Source organism: Daucus carota, chromosome 6 (genome assembly GCF_001625215.2).
Source record: "Daucus carota subsp. sativus chromosome 6, DH1 v3.0, whole genome shotgun sequence".
NCBI classification, from domain to species: Eukaryota; Viridiplantae; Streptophyta; class Magnoliopsida; order Apiales; family Apiaceae; genus Daucus; species Daucus carota.
This window is the reverse complement of record NC_030386.2, coordinates 7,186,067-7,199,046: the sequence shown is the minus strand read 5'-3', so window position 1 is coordinate 7,199,046 and position 12,980 is coordinate 7,186,067. Positions and strand designations below refer to the sequence as shown.

Sequence of the window (12,980 nt, the reverse complement as noted above, 5' to 3'; positions counted from 1 at the left end):
AGATAAATTTCACATTGCTAACTTGATTCCAGAGGTGATCATGGAAGTGGGACCTCAAAATGTGGTTCAAGTCATCACATACAATGCTCCATTTGCAAGGCGGCAAGTATATAAATATGTTGTGAATTGTCTATTACTTAGTTATGTAATTGCATATTCATCTATGATTATATATGTTTCCAATTTTAATCATGCATTTTCTATTAGGTGTGATTGTTGAGGTCTCATTTCCTCATATATTTTGGACTCCATGCGTGGTGCACACTCTTAACTTGGCATTGAAGAATATTTGTGATCCAAGAACAATGAATCCAATTAAGATGTTTTTGAGGAATCGGATTACAAAGGTGGGTTGCTTAATCACGACATAGTGAACACAATGCCCAACAAATTTTCACTCTTGAAACTTGTTATTGTTGCTGAAAGTCTGAAACAAGGTTTGCATCTGTGATTATCATGCTTAGGAGGTTTGAATTGTTAAAACATGCTCTTGAAAGATGGGTGCTTTGTGAGGAGTGGGCTACTTAAGTATGATATCCCAAAAGCTTAAAGTATGAGGATGACAATACTTGATAAATATTGGTGGGATAAGGTAGATTATATTCTTGAGTTCATTGCACTTATGTATCATATTCTTTGTTTTGTTGATACATATAAGCCTTCACTTCACTTGATTTATGATATATGGAATGATATGATTGAGAAAGTAAAGCATATCATATATAAGCATGAAAAGAAAGAGCTCTAAGAAATCTACATTTTATGATGTAGTTTATACAATTCTCATTGCCAGATGGACTAAGAGTTCTTCACCACTTTATTGCTTTGCCCATTTACTCAATCCAAGGTACATTTTCTAACTCATTCTTTCAATCAACCATATTTATACCTTCGTCTATTTCTTTTCTTGATGGATAATTGGATATTAAATGATTTGTGTAGGTATCATAGAGTCATGAATGGCTTAGTGGAGCTCCAACTGGTCTTCCTCATCAAGATATTGAGTTATCACAAGAACGATACAAATGCATCAAAAGATATTTTCCACATGGGGAGGCAAGAAAAGTTGCAAGTGTTGAGTATACTCGATTTTCATGGAAGATGGATCACAAGATGTGGTGGCTTGTTCATGGATTGGAGCTTCAGCTCCAAATATTCAGATAATAGCTTTGAAGCTATTAGGGCAACCACGCTCTTGTTCATGTTGTAAGAGAAATCAGAATACTTAATCCTTTATTCATAAATAAGATACTACCAACTTGATGTACTTGACTATTTTGTTTAATTTGACTGCTAGTCTTTGCTTTTACTAAATATATATATATATATATATATATATATATATATATATATAGGCAAGTGCTCTAATGAGAACCCCAACTAATGTGGGATATGAGATCTAATCTCAGCCTCACATTTTTATCCCTAAATTAAATCTCAACCACACAACTTATATTTTAAAGTTTTCTTTAATCCACCTATCTTATCACCATCGATCCACTGTCTTCTCTCACCACTTCAAAACTCCACCCCCTTGCTCCAGTTCCAGTTCCTACCATTGCTGTTGATGGCTCAACCTCTCTATCACTCTCCGTCGCTGATGCGCGGGCTTGGCCATACACACACAATAATCAATCTCATCTCCCCTTTCTTTGCTGCTACCGCTGATGTCGCGGTGGCGTTGTCAACGCCTGCGACATCGTAACCCGGCTGCACAACCTTGATATACAAAAACTCATCCTCCTTTCGTCTCCTCCATATCTCCTCCTCACTCTCGGCCTCTCCTCTGCTCTTCCTCGTTCTCACCGACGAGAGTCCATCGACGGAGCATTTCGACGGCTCTCCGACCTCCATCCGGTGATTACAATCTTTCTTTAATCGATTCCTGACACCTCAAGCATTATCATGTATCAGGTTATTCATTTTTGTTCACGGTGATTTTATTTTGTAATCGGTGATTTTTCAGATTTAGGGAGTTGTAGATGGTGGTGGTCCGTAGATGGTGATGGTGGTGATTGATGATGGTGTTTTTCGTGATTATTGTTATTATGTTGGTGACTGGAGTTCATTTCTAGTGATTTTATTTTGTAATCGGTGATTATTCAGATTTAGTGGATTTGTAGATTTCGGTGGTTGTTTGTAGTTGTTGATGGTAGTGATGTGGTGGTAATTAGTGATTATTATTATGATTTACAATAAAATCTGGTGATTATTTTTATGATTTTGGTGACCGGAGTTGATGAATGCAGCTGGTAGCCGGACGGGTGGGGATGAATAATGGCTGGATGTGGTGATTTTCATTTTCTGGTGGTGATTTTTGGTTTTCCAGTGGTGATTTGGGATTTGGCGGTGGTGATTTTATGTTTGCCGGTGGTGATTTTATGGTGGTGGCCGGAAGTGGTGGTGGCCGAAAATGGTGGTCGGTGGTGGTTGGAAGTGGCAAATGGTGGAACTAGAGTGAAGATGGTGATAAATTATTTAAAAATTAATGTATGGTGAGAAATTGATATAAGGTTTAAAATGAGTGGTTAGGATTGAATCTCATATCTCACAATAACATTAGTTCTCACTGAAGCATGACTCTCTCTCTCTCTCTCTCTCTCTCTCTCTCTATATATATATATATATATATATATATATATAGAGTCATGCTCCAGTGAGAACCAATGTTATTGTGAGATATGAGATCCAATCTTAACCACTCATTTTAGATCTCATTTATACCTTATATCAAATTATCAATCTTTCACCATAAATTAATTTTTAAAATTTAAATATTTTATCACCATCTTCATTCTAATTCCACCATCAGCCACCACCGACCACCATTTCCGGCCACCAACACTTCCGGCGACCACCAAAAAATCACCACCGTCAAACCGAAAATCACCATCGTAAAACAAAAAATCAGCGCTGTGAAAACAAAAATCACCACCAGAAAACGAAAATCACCACACCCAACCACTATTCATGCCCACAAATCCGGCCACCAGCTCCATGCCTCCATTCATCCACTTCGGTCACTAACTTCATAACAATAATCACCAGATTTTATTGTAAATTCTAACAATAATCACCAATTACCACCACCATCACCATCTACAAACCATCACCACCATCTACAAACCCCCGAAATCTGAAAAAATCACCGATTACAAAATAAAATCACTAGAAATGAACTCCGGTAACCAACATAATAATAATAATCACCAGATTTAATTATAAATCATAATAATAATCACTGATTACCCCCACCACTATCTACATACCACACCACCATCTACACCTTCAAATCTGAAAATTTTGGTGCTAAAATTTAAAAAGGCGGGTTGGCTGTAGTGTGACGGCCACTACTCGCCGGAGTTGCTGATGAAGTTGCGGCGGGGCAGAGAGACGGCGGCACGAGAGAGCGCCGAGAAGTGCGTGCTGTTCTTCCATGAGAGAGAGCGGCAGAGGCTTGCGGAAGGATGAAGGTGAAGCCGCCATTAAAATGAAAAGGTCGCAACTCTCCCTTTCCACCGCCATCAACGAGCATCTTTCTGCCAACGCCGCCAATCTCCACCGCTGATAGATCTTAAAAGAACAGATCTTGTTATTTTCCGGCGACGGCAGTGGCCGGGGTTTGACGGGTGCGAGAAGCGTGGAAGGATGGATTGGTGTTGTACTGTGGTGGGTGGGTGGATGAGGTGAAATAGAAAAAATAAGATTTAAAATAGTGATTGTGTGGTTGTGTTTTAATTTAGGGATAAAAATGTGTGGCTGAGATTAGATCTCATATCTCACATTAGTTGGGGTTCTCATTTGAGCACTTGCCTATATATATATATATATATATATATAATATGATATGATATATTTTAACTATTTTTATATTTACCATATTCCCATTTTTATATTTTATTTGCACCGTGCTTCCTAGATTACAAATAACTGCATATATGTACACTTGGTTTTAAATAGTATATTAAATATGATGATGTATTATTCGGTAGTAATAGGTTGGTTTGCCAAGAATCTCTGGTTCGAGTCCTGATGCCACAGACGCACGAATAAGTTCCCAATCATATGGGCGCCCTTGTTCCTCTGCCTAATGCTTATCAAGTGATGGAAAGTGTTTAAAGATGAGGAAGTGTTTAAAGATGGCTGCCATAACCGTCTTATCCCAAAGTCTTTAACGTCTAGGGAGAGTTGGTAATCTAACATGGTACTTATGTAGATAGCCAAAGCACTACAATGATCACACCACACAAAACAAAGTAGATAGAAGGAAACACAAAAGTAAAGGAGATAGAAAGAAACAGTGAGCACATTCTATAATGATAAGACAAGAGCATCAAAATTACATATAAGATAAAATGCAAATAGGAATACCTAGTGGTGCCAACAAGAACGGGTCGACCAAGCCTAAACATTGACACAATTTCTTCACAAACATATGCCCACTTTCCTCTTGCATTCTAATAAACCACAGATTTAAAGAACGCGTAAGCTTGTAGGGACTTGTGCATTTCTAGGGTTATTGACAATTGCGATCCTGTGTTCATAGTCCGCGTATAACTGACCCCAACTTCTAGTTATTTGTATAGTGAAACTTGACTTTGTCAGGGGTCAGCTTTCAGAACAGATTTACAAACTCAGGATCAGAACTGCTAATAAGCCTTCTATTAATATATACCAAAACAAAAAGCTCATCTTACTGCAAAAGCTTGTATAGGCAAGTCATTACGTATATTTGGCAGATTTGTAGGCACTTCGATAACGGGCACCTGGAACATTTTTAAAAATTCTTTCTCCTGAAATGAAGATGTCATGACAAATTATCATATAAACTATCATGAAGATTACAATTATACAGGAAATGAACAGCTTAGCACTATATTGGGATAAAATAATTAGCCATACTTCCGTCTTCGCAGTCCCTGTCATCCCTGAAAGCTTTGGATATAACTTAAATAGTGATTGGTATGTGATTTGTGCCACAACAACTGAATCAGCCTATTAAGTATCAAGTAAACATGAAACTGTAAGCTAATTAAGAAAAACGGGTGGTATAGCAATGCTGCTCCTAAAGTAAAAAACGCTAAGGCATTTTCGAATCAAAGACGTACCTGAACCCGTAAACCTTCTTTAGCCTCCACAGCTTGGTGAATCCCCTCAGACCATCTTCTTTTCTCTTCAACTCTGCCAGTCAACTGCGAATAGGTTTTAGAAGGATTGGAGAAAATGGAGCAACAAGTAGATTTTAACAGCTATGAACAAATATAAATCTGCGCTCCTACAAGGTATTATAATATTTAAAATGAGCTTCAGTGATGCTACAGAACAGTTATGTTATCAGTAAAACTTTAATATTTATTTATTATTACACTTGGGCCTTGATTTTTGAGGTGTTCAAGATAGTATGAATCACATGGCACAGCAAAAATATTAAATAGACAAAACATGCACAATTACTGGCATAGAAAATTATAGGAAACAATATTCCCTGCCTGATTCATCAATTGTTATAACATCAAAGGGTGATATCTCGGATATCTTACATATTTATGCATCATAACTCCCCAGATAATGGTTTGTATTTTTAAAAAAGTTAATATTCACTTGTAACAGACTAAAAGATTAAGGAATTGGACAGACAGTTGACTTCTTATCAGGGGATCATTAGCTGAATCATTAATTGAACAAAACAGTGCAAGCTAAATAATCAAGCACATGAGTGTTTGTAATACCTCATTTATGATGAGAGCCTTCCCATCTTTGACCATGTATTGGACATCCCGCCGATAGAACTCCTTGGCCTTTAAAGCATTCATAACAAATCTGCAAATTTGATGATACATGTCAACAGTAATAACTAAAGCTAAAAGACACATAAATCATTTCAAGTATGCCAAATACAAAACCTTAATAATTACACTGTAGCAACTTTTGCTAGGTTCCTACCACGCCGAACCCAAAATAATACAAAGGAAACATAAACATGCACAATAAGTGCCAACAGGGTAACAAAGAAGGTTAACATGGTGGACTAAATCTTAAGAGCTGAAGTCCATTAAGTATAGAGTCCTTTGTTTTAGATGAAAACAGTTGTTAGGTGCTAATTCTTGCAGAGTGGCACCTGAAGTTTGGAAATTAGACTTACCTAGCCCAAGGATCATTCTCATCCCAAAGGTCATTTGTCTCTAATGCCATCTCTGAAAGCGCAATTCCTTCCTCAGTAAGTTCAACTGAGTTGTCCTTCAACTCCACATTGTAGTGCTGCAGCAAAGATAAGGCTTCAGGAGATAAAATTTAAATTTTATATGGAATTGGACTAGTAATTATAATAAATATATTACAACAGAGGGTGGCAAGAAACAATACAAGTCCTAGTGTGAGCAGCTCAGCTACTTTTGCAGCAACTGGATATCTTGCAGCATCCATACTTGCCTAAGATATGGATAGAAAAAAGCCTCAAAATACCGTTCTTCGTCATACTATCAACAATTTATATAAGCAACATTGAAAGTAGAAATGTAAGGCAAAGGTCCAATGAGAAACAAGTTACTTCGCCACTTATTAACAAAGGGTTTCTTCCTTCATCTATTAGAACAGAATCAACTTCATCAACTATTGCGAAGTGGAAAGGTTTTGGCCTGTACAGTGTACACACATGCGAAAAACATTAAACAAAAGAAATTTAGAGCTAATCCCGAAGCATCACAACGTTAGAGAAATACCATCTCATCACAAGTTGACCATTGCTTCCAGCAAGATTATCTCGTAGATAATCAAAACCAAGTTCCTAATGCGACCATTAAGAGAAAGATGCACACAAGAAACAAGAATACTTCATTATTGAGAAATTACCTCCAACTGGCTAAGACGGTATAAAATATGTCAAATGCATGAAAAGATATTAGAATTAACTGAGTTATTTGTGTATGTTATGTCGCATCCATAGCTGCGCTTCCTTTCCTGAGACGTCATCCCTTTCTGTATATAAAGAAATTTTACAAATATCCAAGAGGACAGGGAAAAATTAATTTTGCACGATAAGTCTAACCTTACTATAACATGTTTTGAGTAAGTGGAACCTTATGAAACGTATTTACACATACACATAATTATGTATGAGTATGACGTATTGGCACATACACATAGTAATGATTATTATACTAAAGATGAAGCAAGTTAACTTGTAGACGATATAAAAAAGAGAAAGATAAGCCGTTAAAGCATTCTGATCACTGAAAGAGCTATTATCTTATTATACTCAATGCGTAAAGACCTAAACAGGGTTTTTTCTTCTTCTCTAATACTGTTACCATATTCTTCACATGTCTCTTATGATATGTAAACAAAGACACGTAATTTTATTTCATGTGTATTGACCAAGCCTTTACAAAGCATATGCTTACTAGTAGCTACTTAAACATCAATATCAAGTTAACAGGCTCTAGTTGGAATGACCAACGTTGCCAGTATGATTAAAGATAAATGTATAAATGTGCATCTTACGATACGATACATGATCCAAGGTTTTGAAATCCAATTATAAACTAGTAACAAAAACATATACATGGTGTCATATGATCTGAACTGCATGTGGGGATACAATTGCTATAGAAGGCCAAAGTTCTTAAATCTAGTTGAAACTCAATGAAGGATATTAAAACCTAGGAAAGTGCCATAATTTGAGAATTATCAAAATTTACTTGTATAAGGCCGACAGAAAGACCAAGGGAACGATGAATACGGCCCATCCACTCAGCATCTCTTTGAGCTAGGTAGTCATTGACAGTAACGACTATAAGATATGAAAGAAAATTGTTAAAATAAGTTTAAGTATAATCAACAAGTTGCAAGGTATAAATTCAAACCAAGTACAATACAGTTAAAAGTGACTCTCAATTAAATGCAAAAAACACACCCATTAATCATTATACATAAACAAAATACAAATAACAGAACCAGCATCTACATTATTTTGCATAATCTCTCCGAGGGCATACAGGCATAGCTATACAATTGTGAGAACAAATCGTCACTAGTACTTCATTTTATTTTGAAAGCTCAACATTTGTTGATAATCCCTTCATGAAACCTATTGGATTTTTCATATACATTCAATTCGAAAGGACATACAACTTACCATGAACACCTTGTCCAGTCAAGGCATTAAGATATGCAGCCAATGTGGAGACCAAGGTTTTTCCTTCCCCAGTTTTCATCTCAGCGATAGACCCATCGTGAAGCACTGCACCCCCAATAATCTAGCAATGCAATAATATGAAATCAAGCCAGCCAAAAAGCAAGAAACTATATGCATGCTGATACATGTCATTATAGACTGATGCAGACCTGCACATCAAAATGACGCATTCCAACCTTCCTTCTAGCAGCTTCTCTAACAACAGCAAATGCTTCTGAAATTTATTCCAGATATTATAAGAAAATAGTAAGTCATGATATTAGTAACTAGTATTCCATCATAACATGCAATGCAGATTGCGTAATGGAGTTTATACAGGTAAAATCTCATTATTTTTCGTAATTGCTTACAATAAATAGAGGATAAATGTATTTTTTTTCTACGTGGCTGGATAGTTATGGACTGAATCTTTATTTGAGACCATCTCTACAGTCTACACATATATATTTTATAACTCTCCCTTCACAAATACAAGGCAATTTCATAATTTTTACCCTGAACCTTGATGGTATATTGAAATTAGAAAGAAAACTATTTCAAAAAAATGAACTTTAAGGCACCAAATACAACATTTTACCACGTACCAGGTTGAATATCTGCAAGTAACTCCCCTTGAGCCAGTCTATTGCGAAACTCCACGGTTTTTGCAGCCAGCTACAAGATCATAATAAGGGAATTGTAACTAATGCAAATGTAGCATACCCACATAACTACTAATTAGTTTCATTTTCAGCTTTGTTACTTCAACTACAACTATGATCCAAACACATGTAGAATGAATAAATACGAGCAAATATATATGATTTACTCGAAGTACAAGTAAATACAAATAAAACACTTGAATTCACTTTGGACGCATACAAGCTCCACTACATGTACACTTTATTGGCTAAAACAGTTTGTATCTATGCACAGGCCCATATTGTTATTCTAATTAATTGACAAAGAATCGGAAACCAACCAACCTGGTCATCAGAAAGCTGTTGGATTGCCTGTTCAAGCGAATTAACAGAATTCACAAGGCGGTTATAATCCTTAACAACCCAATAATTGGAGCTAGCAATATGAGTTAAACCCTTGGCATCACCACGAGAATCACCCTAAAAACAAAAACAAAATCAGCGCAAAGAATTCACTGAGACATTTTATCAAACAATGGTGTGCATACCTTTTTAGAGGCAACAGAAATGCTGCAACGGAGGGTTCTGGTAGAAATAGAGAAGATGGGTCGTGCCCTGAAGGTGATTTTTGCATTATTGTACGTAAATTTGGTGTGGTTGTGAGATTGAATGTATGCTGATACTGAAGTTGCAGAGTATAGAGAGGTGAGACTTGACATTGTAGTCAAATTGTTCAATGTTGTGTGTGTTGGTGCGCGTGTACTTTGGCTTTTAAACTGTGAATATCTATAATTAAATCATTTACAAAAACAATATTTATCAAATAAATTTCAATTTCATTTTGGTTCGGATATTTATACTATCTATACTATACTATATCATAATAACCCAATACAGATATAATTTATATTATATTATATTTATTATTATATAATTATATAATAAATCAACATAAATATAATTTGTAGTCGAAAATTTTTGACCATGTTTTTTTATTTGGCCATTGTCCCTGTATATATAAGTCTACAAAGTGTTGGCCCTAATATCACTGTATATATCCATCATTTATACATCATTGTTCTAAATATTAGGATCCGAAAAAATGACTCCAAACAACATTTATTAACGCTATATCGTGTAGCGTTTTGAATATTCATCAAAAACGCTACATCGTCTAGTATTCTATTAGAGTTTATCTAAATGAACGCTAGTTTATGTAGTTTTCTGTTAGGTTAACTATGCTACATCGTATAGCGTTTAATAACTGGTATTTGAGGTCATTTATATCCATATGGGGTAAGAAACGTCCAACTCTGTTATTTTGGACATTATTTTCAGATTTTGTGAGATCTAGGACCATTTTTCGGTCTGCAACGTGTAGAGTTCTCTTACTCTTATACATGACATTCATTGATTTTGTGAATACATTACAAAATTTAGTGATATAAAATTATGAGTGATTGATACTTTGCACCCCTTATGTTTAGGCGCTTTTTCGATATGGTCTCAAACAATATTTTTTGGCAGTATGCACCCTAAAGTTTGAAAAGCGCTTCGCTTTGCACCCCTTTGACCACTCTCCGTTAATGAACCGTTAAAGTTAACAGATTTCAGATTTTCACTTTGCACCCCACGATTTTAATTTTTTTCATGAGTATTTTGAAATATTGTTTTTCATGAATGTAAATTGTTCTTGTCATTAGGGGTGATGCTGATTGTTTTTCATCTTATGATAGAAACAATGCTGACGACAGATATCACAGCTTCTTCTTCTATTCGGCAACTCTTGAAATCTAAAGAAAAAAAGAAAAATTCTTGGAATTGAACAGTGCTAATTTTTACCAGAAATATTAGTCAGAGTTGGTGAATATTGTTGAAAGGGGCTGACTACTTTATCTTGAATCAAAAATTTTTGACAACATATTACTGCAAGCAGATATAATATGTTCCATGAATCTAATTTTCATTTCATCCGGGAAAAACCATCTTTTTCTCAATAATGTCTTTGTCGTTTGATCCAAACTGGCAAATGAGGTGTACTACACATGCCTAACAAATATTAAGCAGGTGTAAGCAACATTGGAGTAAAGCAGTCAACCAAACATTTAGAGTAATTAACAAGTGTAGTTTGAGTTTGGGTTTGATTTGTTCAAGTACGTAGCTGAGAAAACACTTTTTTCAGCTATGATGTCCAGTCACCTGTTGTTCAGATATGGAGGCTTAGATGATCAACTGGTGGAGCTGAAGTAAGTGAAAATGAATGCCTGTACATATGCATTTCACATATTCATCACTAAAGGACTGATATATTTGGAATTGGAGGATTAAATAGTCTGTAAGCTGATTACTAAATATATTATCATACCATTCAGCTGGAGAAACTTTTGAGCAGTTGACAAAAATATATTGGCCACTACTAGTGTCCTTGAAATTTTGAGATTTAGTGAATTGCAAAGACATCACGTTTTCAGGGTATACAACAACCTGAAATTCGAGTCAAGTTACTGCATCAGTTCCTCATATATGTGATGTTGCTATAATATCACATATATAGGCTTAGAATAATTTACGTACTTAAGAATTTCCACAGTTCTTTGCCAGACCTAAATGCTCGGATTAATCAAAATACTCATGAAAAACCTGAAATATTTTATTTTTTTTGAAAAAAAATATTTCAAAATACTCATGAAAAAAATTAGAATTATGGGGTGCAAAGTGAAAACCTGAAATCTGTTAACTTTAACGGTCAATTAAACGGAGAGTGGTCAAATGCGTGCAAAGCGAAACGCTTTTCAAATTTTAGTGTGCATACAACCAAAAAAAATTGTTTGAGACCAAATCGAAAAAACGCCTAAACATAAGGGGTGCAAAGTGTCAATACTCTAAAATTATCTATTTCAAATCATAAAAAAATCGATATAAATTTCTATAGTTTATTTTAATTTAATATTATATTATGAAAAAATTATTATTATTCGAATATACCGGAATGATCGATTAGAACTGTCGATTGGTGGAAAGAAGGCAATGGAATATGAAGAAAACAGGTGACATATCTTGTTTGAATCAGACCGATAGAATTTTGAAGTTAACTGATTCACCAAATTCTAATTCTTTGTGTGATATAAAAAATTGATTCCAAACAAACAGAATCATCTGAACGATTCATATTGATATCATTCAGCTTCATTTAGTACAAAACAAATGACCCCAAGATTGACAGATCTGAATCAATTCTGAGAATCATAACTGCAGTGAATTCACTGAAACTGCCTCCTTTACTTCAGCAATGACCTTTTTTTTTTGCCAGGAGATCCACATAATTGTTAAATGTTATTCTTCTTAACTATCTGCAAGTTGATAGAATATAATTTATTTCTTCAACTAAACATTTTTGTCTGGTTAATTGAAAATCAATTTCATGTTAAATACAGTTTGTCACATTTTTACGGTTTACATTATGTCAATCTTTGTTAACATCTACTCTCACATTATAGCCTTTGTTGAACAAAACGAAGTCTATCACAAGCAAGAATTAGACATTGCAAGAACAGAATGAACAAGGTTGGCTAAAAAGAACACCTAAAATTTTGTATTCTCAGTGGCAATAACTAAAAATGTTGTTCTCGCAACACAGGCTGATTCAGGCATAACTCAAACAAAACTACTGTAGCTAGTAGTGCACATACACAAATTTGGACAGTTTAAAGAGGAAGAGATTGAAGATCAAGATCGTCCATTATCTAAGCTAAGATACTGGAAAAAAGATCAGGTTTAGTAAACTATTTCAAGAGTGCATTAATTTGTAAACCCAAAGTCGATAAACAACAATAAGAAAAAAATATAGACCTGATCTTTACCACTTCCATTTCAGCAACAAAAAAAAAATCACTAGCCGCACTGGGAAAAAGAAGAAATCCCGAAAACAAGAATGAAGTAAGCGTCTACCCTTAAATCTTATACATAAGTCTATATATTCCACATGCGACAGAGGTTCAAGATAAGCAAAACACTTAGCAGCCAATTTGAACTCAATAAGGATTATTATATACAGATTACATCAAAGAAATCGCGGAAATCCAACTTGTTACAATTAATTGTAATATTCAGCAAAAAAATAAAATGAAGCATCTCAAATGTAAAAGTAATTGAAATGATAGCTTTTG

General features: G+C 35.0%; 1 protein-coding gene across 4 annotated transcripts in view; it reads right to left on the bottom strand.

Annotated features, from left to right (window-relative positions):
• Positions 1–9,571, bottom strand: part of LOC108227667 (protein translocase subunit SECA2, chloroplastic) — a 30,191-nt gene extending 20,620 nt beyond the window's left edge. For all 4 annotated transcript variants that reach the window (XM_017402944.2, XM_017402942.2, XM_064079268.1 and 1 more), the window contains exons 1-16: positions 9,363–9,571; positions 9,160–9,294; positions 8,779–8,848; positions 8,344–8,408; positions 8,135–8,255; positions 7,698–7,789; positions 6,910–6,975; positions 6,720–6,784; positions 6,548–6,635; positions 6,364–6,429; positions 6,143–6,258; positions 5,730–5,820; positions 5,109–5,192; positions 4,903–4,995; positions 4,698–4,793; positions 4,372–4,457 (exon numbers count right to left, since the gene is read on the bottom strand). In XM_017402944.2, the coding sequence (XP_017258433.1) occupies positions 4,372–4,457; positions 4,698–4,793; positions 4,903–4,995; positions 5,109–5,192; positions 5,730–5,820; positions 6,143–6,258; positions 6,364–6,429; positions 6,548–6,635; positions 6,720–6,784; positions 6,910–6,975; positions 7,698–7,789; positions 8,135–8,255; positions 8,344–8,408; positions 8,779–8,848; positions 9,160–9,294; positions 9,363–9,533 (1,505 nt within the window). In that variant the 5' untranslated portion in view covers positions 9,534–9,571. The remainder of the gene's footprint in view (positions 1–4,371; positions 4,458–4,697; positions 4,794–4,902; positions 4,996–5,108; positions 5,193–5,729; positions 5,821–6,142; positions 6,259–6,363; positions 6,430–6,547; positions 6,636–6,719; positions 6,785–6,909; positions 6,976–7,697; positions 7,790–8,134; positions 8,256–8,343; positions 8,409–8,778; positions 8,849–9,159; positions 9,295–9,362) is intronic.
• Positions 9,572–12,980: the final 3,409 nt, after the last annotated feature.